Source organism: Pongo pygmaeus, chromosome 10 (assembly GCF_028885625.2).
Source record: "Pongo pygmaeus isolate AG05252 chromosome 10, NHGRI_mPonPyg2-v2.0_pri, whole genome shotgun sequence".
In the NCBI taxonomy this organism is placed as follows: domain Eukaryota; kingdom Metazoa; phylum Chordata; class Mammalia; order Primates; family Hominidae; genus Pongo; species Pongo pygmaeus.
This window is the reverse complement of record NC_072383.2, coordinates 7,517,697-7,529,738: the sequence shown is the minus strand read 5'-3', so window position 1 is coordinate 7,529,738 and position 12,042 is coordinate 7,517,697. Positions and strand designations below refer to the sequence as shown.

The window sequence follows — 12,042 nt, the reverse complement described above, 5'->3', positions numbered from 1 at the left end:
CATTCAGTATGATATTGGCTGTGGGTTTGTCATAGATAGCTCTTATTATTTTGAGATACGTCCCATCAATACCTAATTTCTTGAGAGTTTTTAGCATGAAGCGTTGTTGAATTTTGTCTAAGGCCTTTTCTGCATCTATTGAGATAATCATGTGGTTTTTGTCTTTGGTTCTGTTTATATGCTGGATTACATTTATTGATTTGCGTATATTGAACCAGCCTTGCATCCCAGGGATGAAGCCCACTTGATCATGGTGGATAAGCTTTTTGATGTGCTGCTGGATTCTGTTTGCCAGTATTTTATTGAGGATTTTTGCATCAATGTTCATCAAGGATATTGGTCTAAAATTCTCTTTTTTTGTTGTGTCTCTGTCAGGCTTTGGTATCAGGATGATGCTGGCCTCATAAAATGAGTTAGGGAGGATTCCCTCTTTTTCTATTGATTGGAATAGTTTCAGAAGGAATGGTACCAGTTCCTCCTTGTACCTCTGGTAGAATTCGGCTGTGAACCCATCTGGTCCTGGACTTTTTTTGGTTCGTAAACTATTGATTATTGCCACAATTTCAGCTCCTGTTATTGGTCTATTCAGAGATTCAACTTCTTCCTGGTTTAGTCTTGGGAGGGTGTATGTGTTGAGGAATTTATCCGTTTCTTCTAGATTTTCTAGTTTATTTGCATAGAGGTGTTTGTAGTATTCTCTGATGGTAGTTTGTATTTCTGTGGGATCGGTGGTGATATCCCCTTTATCATTTTTTATTGCATCTATTTGATTCTTCTCTCTTTTTTTCTTTATTAATCTTGCTAGCGGTCTATCAATTTTGTTGATCCTTTCAAAAAACCAGCTCCTGGATTCATTAATTTTTTGAAGGGTTTTTTGTGTCTCTATTTCCTTCAGTTCTGCTCTGATTTTAGTTATTTCTTGCCTTCTGCAAGCTTTTGAATGTGTTTGCTCTTGCTTTTGTAGTTCTTTTAATTGTGATGTTAGGGTGTCAACATCTTTCCTGCTTTCTCTTGTGGGCATTTAATGCTATAAATTTCCCTCTACACACTGCTTTGAATTTGTCCCAGAGATTCTGGTATGTTGTGTCTTGGTTCTCGTTGGTTTCAAAGAACATCTTTATTTCTGCCTCCATTTCATTATGTACCCAGTACTCATTCAGGAGCAGGTTGTTCAGTTTCCATGTAGTTGAGCGGTTTTGAGTGAGATTCTTAATCCTGAGTTCTAGCTTGATTGCACTGTGATCTGAGAGATAGTTTGTTATAATTTCTGTTCTTTTACATTTATTGAGGAGAGCTTTACTTCCAAGTATGTGGTCAATTTTGGAATAGGTGTGGTGTGGTGCTGAAAAAAATGTATATTCTGTTGATTTGGGGTGGAGAGTTCTGTAGATGTCTATTAGGTCTGCTTGGTGCAGAGTTGAGTTCAATTCCTGGGTATCCTTGTTGACTTTCTGTCTCGTTGATCTGTCTAATGTTGACAGTGGGGTGTTAAAGTCTCCCATTCTTAATGTGTGGGAGTCTAAGTCTCTTTGTAGGTCACTCAGGACTTGCTTTATGAATCTGGGTGCTCCTGTATTGGGTGCATATATATTTAGGATAGTTAGCTCTTCTTGTTGAATTGATCCCTTTACCATTATGTAGTGGCCTTATTTGTCTGTTTTGATCTTTGTTGGTTTAAAGTCTGTTTTATCAGAGACTAGGATTGCAACCCCTGCCTTTTTTTGTTTTCCATTTGCTTGGTAGATCTTCCTCCATCCTTTTATTTTGAGCCTATGTGTGTCTCTGCACGTGAGATGGGTTTCCTGAATACAGCACACTGATGGGTCTTGACTCTTTATCCAATTTGCCAGTCTGTGTCTTTTAATTGGAGCATTTAGTCCATTTACATTTAAAGTTAATATTGTTTTGTGTGAATTTGATCCTGTCATTATGATGTTAGCTGCTTATTTTGCTCGTTAGTTGATGCAGTCTCTTCCTAGTCTCGATGGTCTTTACATTTTGGCATGATTTTGCAGTGGCTGGTACTGGTTGTGCCTTTCCATGTTTAGCGCTTCCTTCAGGAGTTCTTTTAGGGCAGGCCTGGTGGTGACAAAATCTCTCAGCATTTGCTTGTCTGTAAAGGATTTTATTTCTCCTTCACTTATGAAGCTTAGTTTGGCTGGATATGAAATTCTGGGTTGAAAATTCTTTTCTTTAAGAATGTTGAATATTGGCCCCCACTCTCTTCTGGCTTGTAGGGTTTCTGCCGAGAGATCCGCTGTTAGTCTGATGGGCTTCCCTTTGATGGTAACCCAACCTTTCTCTGTGGCTGCCCTTAACATTTTTTCCTTCATTTCAACTTTGGTGAATCTGACAATTGTGTGTCTTGGAGTTGCTCTTCTCGAGGAGTATCTTTGTGGCGTTCTCTGTATTTCCTGAATCTGGATGTTGGTTTGCCTTGCTAGATTGGGGAAGTTCTCCTGGATAATATCCTGCAGAGTGTTTTCCAACTTGGTTCCATTCTCCCCGTCACTTTCAGGTACACCAATCAGACGTAGATTTGGTCGTTTCACATAGTCCCACATTTCTTGGAGGCTTTGCTCATTTCTTTTTATTCTTTTTTCTCTAAACTTCCCTTCTCACTTCATTTCATTCATTTCATCTTCCAGGGCTGATACCCTTTCTTCCATTTGATCGCATCGGCTCCTGAGGCGTCTGCATTCTTCACGTAGTTCTCGAGCCTTGGTTTTCAGCTCCATCAGCTCCTTTAAGCACTTCTCTGTATTGGTTATTCTAGTTATACATTCTTCTAAATTTTTTTCAAAGTTTTCAACTTCTTTGCCTTTGGTTTGAATATCCTCCCATAGCTCAGAGTAATTTGATCATCTGAAGCCTTCTTCTCTCAGCTCGTCAAAGTCATTCTCCGTCTAGCTTTGTTCCGTTGCTGGTGAGGAACTGTGTTCCTTTGGAGGAGGAGAGGTACTCTGCTTTTTAGAGTTTCCAGTTTTTCTGCTTTGTTTTTTCCCCATCTTTGTGGTTTTATCTACTTTTGGTCTTTGATGATGGTGATGTACAGATGGGTTTTTGGTGTGGATGTCCTTTCTGTTAGTTTTCCTTCTAACAGACAGGACCCTCAGCTGCAGGTCTGTTGGAGTACCTGGCCGGCCGTGTGAGGTGTCAGTCTGCCCCTGCTGGGGGGTGCCTCCCAGTTAGGCTGCTCGGGGGTCAGGGGTCAGGGACCCACTTGAGGAGGCAGTCTGCCCGTTCTTAGATCTCCAGCTGCGTGCTGGGAGAACCACTGCTCTCCTCAAAGCTGTCAGACAGTGACATTTAAGTCTGCAGAGGTTACTGCTGTCTTTTTGTTTGTCTGTGCCCTGCCCCCAGAGGTGGAGCCTACAGAGGCAGTCAGGCCTCCTTGAGCTGTGGTGGCCTCCACCCAGTTCAAGCTTCCCGGCTGCTGTGTTTACCTAAGCAAGCCTGGGCAATGGCGGACGCCCCTCCCCCAGCCTCACCGCGGACTTGCTGTTTGATCTCAGACTGCTGTGCTAGCAGTCAGCGAGGCTCCGTGGGCATAGGACCCTCTGAGCCAGGTGCAGGCTATAATCTCCTAGTGCACCGTTTCCTAAGCCCGTCGGAAAAGCATAGTATTCGGGTGGGAGTGGCCCGATTTTCCAGGTGCCGTCTGTCACCCCTGGAAAGGGAACTCCCTGACCCCTTGCACTTCCCGAGTGAGGCAATGCCTCGCCCCTGCTTTGGCTGGCGCACGGTTCACTCACCCACTGACCTGCACCCACTGTCTGACACTCCCTAGTGAGATGAACACGGTACCTCAGATGAAAATGCAGAAATCACCCGTCTTCTGCATCGCTCACGCTGGGAGCTGTAGACCAGAGCTGTTCCTATTCGGCCATCTTGGCTCCTCCTTTTTTTACAGTTTTTAACTTAAAGTTCACTTTATCTGATATAAGTGTAGCTATTTCTACTTTTCTAGTTGCTGTTGGTTTTCATTTCCATGGAATATCTTTTTCCATCCCTTCACTTTCAGTCTATGTCTGTTTTCACAGTTGAAGTCAGTTTCTTCTAGGAAGCATATATTTGGGTCATTGTTTTTTTTTTTTTTTATCTGTTCAGCCAATCTATATCTTTTAAGTGGACAATTTAATTCATTTACATTCAAGGTTATTGTTGACAGGTAAGGACTTATTTCTGTCATTGTATTCATTGCTTTTTGTTGTTTTATATATGCTTTATTTTCTTCTCTCTTATTGTTTATTATTGCTGTTTTGTGGTTTTCTATGGTGGTAACATTTGGGTCCTTTTTTTCTCATTTGTCTGCTTAGTGAGTTTTATACTTTCATATGCTTTCATGATGATATACACTTCCAGATATAGATTTCCTTAAGTGATTCTTGTAGGACCAATCTAGCGGTGATGAATTTCCTTATTTTTTGCTTATCTGGGAAAGACCTTATATCTCCTTCACTTTGGAAGGATAGCTTTGCTGGGTATTGTATTTTAGGCTGGCATTTTTTTCCTTTAGCACTTTGAATACACCATACCTTTCTTTCCTGGCCTGTAAGATTTCCGCTGGGAAATCCCCTATTCATCTGATCTGGGTTTCCTTGCACACATGAGTGGCCATTGTTTTCTTGTATTTAAAATTATTTTTTTATCTTGGGCTTTTCAGTTTGACTATAATGTGCTTTGGAGAATACATTTTGTGGGAGGAGGTGTATCTATTTGGAGATCTTTCAGCTTCTTGTATATGGATATCTAAGTGTCTTTTAAAACCTGGAAAGTTTCAGCTATTATTTTATTAAATAAGTTTTCTATGCCATTATCCATCTCTTCTCCTTCTGGAACACCCAAAATCTAAATATTTGGTCACCTTATGGTGTCCCATGTGTTGCAAAGGTTTTGTAATTGAAAAAAATTTCTTTCTTTTTTTTACTAGGTTATTTCAAAGATTTATCTTCAAGTTCTGCAATTCTTTCTTCTGCTTTATTTAATTTTTTAAATGTTTTTCATTGAATTATTTAGTTCCATGGTTTCTGTTTGCTTCTTTTTTATGATTTCTATCTCTTTGTTGAATTTCTCATTAATATCCTAAATTGTTTTTCTAATTTATTTGTATCATTTATCTGTTTTTTTGTGTATGTGTTTCACTGAAATTCTTTAATAACATTATTTAAAATCATTTTCAGGCAGTCCATCCATTTTCTTTTTGCTGAAATGTGTTGCTGGAGAAATTATTGTGTTCCTTTGAAGGTGTCATTTTTCCTTGCCTTTTTATGTTTCTTGTGTCCTTACATTGATATCTGTGCATCTGGTATAAAATCGTTGCTTTCAAATTTTGGGGTTGGCTTTCATAGAGGAAAACTTTTTGTTGTAGATATAGCTATAGTGTTGGTTGGTAGGACAGTTTGTCTTTGATCCTGGGTACATGCTGTAGTGTAATCTCCATGATTTCTTCAGTGGTAATCAGTGTGAAGAGTGTCTGGGATTTCCTCTTTGGCTTAGACTGTGGTTATTAGTTAAGGCTGTCGTGAAGCTTTGCTAGGAATAAGGACATCAGACAAGCCAGTCCTTGGGCCTCAGTGGTGGTGGTAGCAGCAGGCTGACCATGCCTGTCCATGGGACCCTAGGTGGCATATGCAAACACCAATGTGAGCTGATCTAGGTGGGCCAATTCTTGGGCTTCCAGGTGGCTTGCTTATCTACCAGCAGTGGCAGCATTGGGTTAGGCAGGTGGGAAAGTTCTCAGGCCCTTAGGTAACATGCATGGTGTCACCAATGGCAGTAGTGGTGTCAGGCCAACTGTCAGGTTCCCAGCTGGTATACACTGGTGCTAGCAGTGCTGAGCAGGCAATTCCCCAGGCCCCCAGGTGGCACGTGTAGGTGGGTGCTGGAGGTGGTGGTGGCACCCAGCAGTGCAGATCTGTCCTCAAGGCTACTGATGTTGCACACAGGGACAGACTATGGTGAGTGGAATGGGGCAATTTCCAGGCCCTTGGGTGGCATGCTTAGGTGGTAGCAGGTGGGGCAAGCCTCCATGTAGGTCCTTGTATGGCATCCTGGCAAGCCATTTTCAGGCTCACTGAAGGCTCATGCAAGTGCACAATCTCCCTGCTGCTGAGAGGAAGTGGGGTTGCTATCAGTGATAGTGACCCCAGGCAGGTGGCTCTCAGGCTCTGGGGAGATGCTTCAGCTCTCTTTATCATGGGGGAACACTCCTCTGTGAACTACCCATTTCCCAGTATGTCAGACACTGTGTGGAATAGATGGCTGGGGACCTAGACACACTGCCAGTCCAACCAGCATAGCACCACTGCAGCCCTCCGGACGGATGAGGGAGGGTATCAGTGGGGCTCTAGACATGTAGAGATGTAGGGCTTATTTGGGCCCAGGACAGGATGCAATCTTGTGGGAGCTGGACTCTCAAAATGGTGCCATGCTGGAGTTACTTGGGTCTTGGGGTTGGGGATTGGGATGTAGGACCCAGCACAAACTCCCCCTCTGGAACAACACTATTGTGCAAACTCTAGGCAGCTCCCTGTACTAGTCTCAGAGCCCACAGAAGCTAAGGGGCTCTCCCATGGCTAGGATTGCAAGGGCCCACAGTGGGAATGTGGACTGCTAGGAATCTCTCATTTATTCTTTTTCTACGGTGGGGATCCATACCAGGCTTCCAGTCAATCCTAGCCAGACAATTGCTTCACTTCTTTCTCTCTCTGTGCCTCAGAAGGATCTGCTCCCTATCACTTCCCTGCTGAATTCCAGTGTTCTATCTTAGACACTATTCATTGTGAAATTATCTACTTGCTGTTTTGATCATTTTTGGTGGTGAGTGTTGGGTGCCTCTAGTAGCCATCTTGAAGCCTCCCCCTTGAGCTATTCTCTTTTAAGGGAAAGTTCTTCTCTCCATAATCATGAATATCAGTGTGTCTTTCAATAAGAGAGTTGAGGGTTCCTGAACACGGGACCCAACTCCAATCCATAGAAACTACCCACAACTTTCTTCTCTGTGCTTGTATCTGTTTTTGTAAATTACAGACTTTCTTATTGGTAATAATTATTTTATATATTGAGAATTATATATATATATCTGTGTGTGTATATATAGATTTAAAACAATTATATATAAACAATTCTATATAAAACCATTATATATAAATATATAATTATGTATATGAAACAATTACATATATAAATATATATTTTTTTAATTCAGAAAAACCTAAAAGTCAATGTGATGTCACCTTTTTATGCTGAATCACCTACAGCAACTGTTTTTCCACCTAACACTCTCTCTCAGAGTGGAATATGTTGCTACAAAGCAGTGAAATATGTTTTTCCCTATATTTAGAGTAGTTCATTTAAGGAAGAAAGTTCATCTGTTTTTAGATACCTTTTCAGGGAATCTCAATTTTGATAGAGATTCCTACAAGATGTATATGTTTATTCTCCCCACCCTCCCCACCACCACACACAAAATTATAGCTCTCTAAATGTCAGTACCTAAAATAAGCCCCATTTAAAAAAAATTCTTTTTACTTTTCTGGTAAAGTTGCTAAGACTGATCTACCACCCTCACATGATTATTGTTTTGAAACTCCTGCCAATTACAAACAAATCTTGACTCATGTTTCACAAACCCTGTCACTGAGCTCCAAAGACACAGGGTAACAAATAGGCTTAAAATGGAAATACATTGCAACTATATTTTTCTACTGCATGGGAGTTTTATTTAGAGAATCATCTCATATCTATACAAGATTATATCAAAATAACTAATGCAGTAAAATTTCATTCAACTGTTTTGTAAGCGGCAGGAAGGACTGAAGTGATAGGAAAGGACAGACATTCCAGGTCCTCTCGACCACGTTAATTATATTTTTCTTCTTCCCAAGGCCAGTAGGAAGTAACTTGGTCAGGCTTGATCTGGTCAGACAAAGTCAGAGTTGATTTTCTGACATGTCAGATCTGTCAACATTAGGAAATTAATAAATCTATTAATATAATTTAGTATATAAAGTAGAAAAAGCATGATATCACATAGACATTTAATAATGTGAATTTTTATTTTTAACTAAAACAATAGAAAAGAAGCTGATACCATTTATAGTTTTTAATTAGATAAAGAAGTATTACATTCTTATATAATTAGATATATTCTCAAATTAGTAGACAATATTATTTGTTTCACAGACTATGCCACAGCACACTCAAAGCTACCAAACAGCCCTAAAAAGATAAAGTAACCTTTCTAGAATTAGATTCATTTCATTTTACATCAATACTGCTAAAAATTTCCTTCAAAAGCTGACTCTTTCAATTAGGCTCAGAATTAATTTCTGATTTAATTCTTTTTTTTTCTCTTTTTAAAAAAGTTTTTTATTTCCTTAGGTTTTTGGGGAACAGATGGTAATTGGTGACATGAGTAAGTTCTTTAGTTTTGATTTGTGAGATTTTGATGCACTCATCACCCAAGCAGTATACACTGAACCCAATTTGTAGTCTTGTATTCCTCAAACCCCTCCTACCCTTTCCCCTGAGTCCTCAAAGTCCATTGTATTATTCTTATGTCTTTGCATCCTCATAGCTTAGCCCCCACTTATGAGTGAGAACATACAACATACAATATTTGGTTTGCCATTCCTGAGTTACTTCACTTAGAATAATAGTCTTCAATTCCATCCATGTTGCTGTGAATGCCATTAATTCATTCCTCTTTATGTCTGAGTAGTATTCCATCATGTGTGTATATATATATACACACACATATGTATTTATATGTATGTAGATGTATGTGTGTATGTATATATATATATACATACACATACACACACACACACACACACACACACACACACAGTTTCTTTATCCACTTGTTGATTGATGGGCATTTGGGCTGGTTCCATATTTTTGCAGTTGCGATTTATGCTGCTATAAACATGCGTGTGCAAGTATCTTTTTCAGATAATGACTTATTTTCCTCTGGGTAGATACCTAGTAGTGGGATTGCTGGATCAAATGGCAGCTCTGCTTTTAGTTCTTTAAAGAAACTCCACTGTTTTTCATAGTGGTTGTACTAGTTTACATTCCCACCAGCAGTGTAGAAGAGTTCCCTTTCCACTGCATCCATGAAAACATCTATTATTTTTTGATTTTTTGGTTATGGCCATTCTTGCAGGAGTAAGGTGGTATTGCATTGTGGTTTTGATTTGCATTTTCCTGATCATTAGTGATGATGAGCATTTTTCATTAAAAAAAAAAACTTACCTACTCCTCTTCTCACATACAGTGAATTTTGTGTTTTCTTTTCCTGAGCTCCAATTTCTTTTTAGAATTACTTCATTTGGCATCACTAATAGGCAAGTTTCTCCATTTTTCTGGATTTGGTAATATCACAGCCCTATGCAGTTTTTCCTTGACTTTTCATTAAATTATATCACCTCTTTCTAACATTCTCTTTAGTATCTAACATGTAATATGTAATTCTTCAAATATTCAGGCAAGAATTAGGGCCATTAAGTAACACTATTTTTTACCCTAAGTCTCTGATAAGATTTTGTAAGCAAAACTATATCCTTGCTTTATAAGCCAGAAATTTTCATGGATTGAAACATACCTTGGTGTACTTTTGTTATTTTATTTTTTATCCAATAAAAAGGAAAACTAAGTTTGAAGGAAAGTACAAAATAAAATTAAACACTGGTGAAGCCGGGACCTAAACAATCTCTCAACTTTTGGCCACTGGTCTATGTTAGTGTACATGAATGGATAAGAATCTTTAATGTCTCACACAGAGTGCTTCTCTAAAATCATTGTGGTATTTGGTTTCAGATGCATCGGATATGGAGCTGAGGCTTGTGGGTGGAAGCAGCAGGTGTGCTGGAAAAGTTGAGGTGAAAATCCAGGGTGCCGTGGGAATTCTGTGTGCTAATGGCTGGGGAATGAACATTGCTGAAGTTGTTTGCAGGCAACTTGAATGTGGGTCTGCAATCAGGGTCTCCAGAGAGCCTCATTTCACAGAAAGAACATTACACATCTTAATGTCGAATTCTGGCTGCACTGGAGGGGAAGCCTCTCTCTGGGATTGTATACGATGGGAGTGGAAACAGACTGCGTGTCGTTTAAATATGGAAGCAAGTTTGATCTGCTCAGGTAATTTCTGGACAAAGAGAAACACATTTATTTAATTATTTATTTTTGCACTTATTTAATACATGTTTATGAAGTGGCTATTTAACAGTATTAGGTCAAAAGTAAATGAATTAGATAAAAGTAATCCTACCCTCTTATCTAGAAGACAGGTATATAATAAAAATATATAATTAAATAACTGTTTATTTAAAATTGTGTGAAGTAGAAGCACAAGATGAAATGAGAAGGCATAATGAGAAGCTATTACCTATTTGCAGAGTCAGAGAATATTTCTGTGAAGTGATAGTTAAGGAAAGATGTGAAGGACAGGTAAGATTTAATCATATGAAGAAGTGTTGGGAAGATTAATTTAAACAGTAGTATTTTATTCGAGTACCACACCTGGGAATAAGCTTGTGTTATTCCAGGAACTAAAAGATGGTTGAAAGAAGAGGTATTAGATCAAAGTGAACAAGGGGGAAAACTTATAATAAAGTCTTGATATGTAGGCAAGGGAAAGGTTATTTATGGAATAGGAATTCTGGACTTTATTCTAAAGTGAATGATAAACCATTGAAGGTTGAAAGCATGATACAACTTGCATTTCAAAGACAGCACTCTGGCTGCAGTGTGGGGGGTGTGTGTGTGTCTGTGTGTGCACTGCAGAGAGGAGGCTATTGGATGCTGGGAGTCATGTTGTTGAATAATTCTAGGGAAGATAGGGAATTTTGATTAGGATGCTCACTGTGGAGCTGGTGAAAAGCTTCCAAATTTCAGAAATATTTAGTAGCTGAAACCAGCAGAACTTAATACTCTGAATGTGGGAATAAAGATAAAGGTTTCTAGACTAAGCAGATGGGTGCACTGCAGTTTTATCATCTGGAAAGATAATCTTGGAAGAGGAGCAGGTTAGAGAGGGTGGGATGATGAGTCCAATTTGGTATGTGTGAAATATGAGGTAATAGTAAAGCAGTCATCAAATGAAGAGGGTTGGAGGAAACTGGATATAAGATTTAGGTGATCAGAAGACGTGTATTGAATGGAGATATAACTATTACAGTCCTACATATGTAGATGGAAACTAAATCTCGGAATAAAATGTAAATTGAGAATTTTTAAAGCCTAGATTCAAGAAAGAGGAGCTCTTAGCCCTGAGGAACAATAATATTTGATAGTTTATTGACATAAAAGAAGTTGGAAAAGCATACTGAGGAACAGTGGTTGCAGAATGTCACATCGCTAAAGCCAAGGGAAAATGTTTCAAAAAGATGGGGACGTCGATTCCAAAAAATCCCTAAGAGGCCAATATAGATGAAACTGAACAATTTCCACTAAGCTTAGCAACAAAGAAGTCATGAATAAATTTAATAAAAGTAGTTATGTCACATTAGAAAAAGGAGATCATTTCAAGTTGAGAAGGAAATGGGAGGTAAAGATGTTGGGATAATAGGCATAGACTATTTCCAAAAAGTTGTATTTTAAGGGGAAGAAATAAATAAGGTGATGACTAAAAAGGAATATAATCTTCAGGGGAGTTACTCAATTTTTTTAATGATAGGAGATTCTGGAGTAGTGCTGTTCAAAAGAACATCACTTTCTGTGATGAAGTAAAATATGTGCTATTAGCTGATGTTAGAGGCTATAGGAAAAAACAGAACTAGAAAATAGAATCCAGAGTATTTATGGGACAGAATGAAATTCCAAATAAAATGATTGAGGTAGGCCTTACTTAAAAGGTGAAATGTAGACAAAGACTTGAAGGTCATAAGAGAGTCAGTTCTATGCATATATATGCAGAAGGAAAATACAAATAGAGATACAGCCAGTTCAAAAGCCTTCGGGCAAGATTATGCCTGATATGTTTGAAGAAGAGAAAGGAATCTAGTGCAGCTGAAGAGCAATAAGTAAAACATCAGG

General features: G+C 38.9%; 1 protein-coding gene across 1 annotated transcript in view; it reads left to right on the top strand.

The window, feature by feature from the left end:
• CD163L1 (CD163 molecule like 1) overlaps positions 1 to 12,042 on the top strand; it is a 91,108-nt gene that overhangs the window by 60,597 nt on the left and 18,469 nt on the right. Inside the window, exon 9 of the mRNA XM_063646913.1 lies at positions 9,826 to 10,146. Coding sequence (XP_063502983.1) covers positions 9,826 to 10,146 — 321 coding nt within the window. The remainder of the gene's footprint in view (positions 1 to 9,825; positions 10,147 to 12,042) is intronic.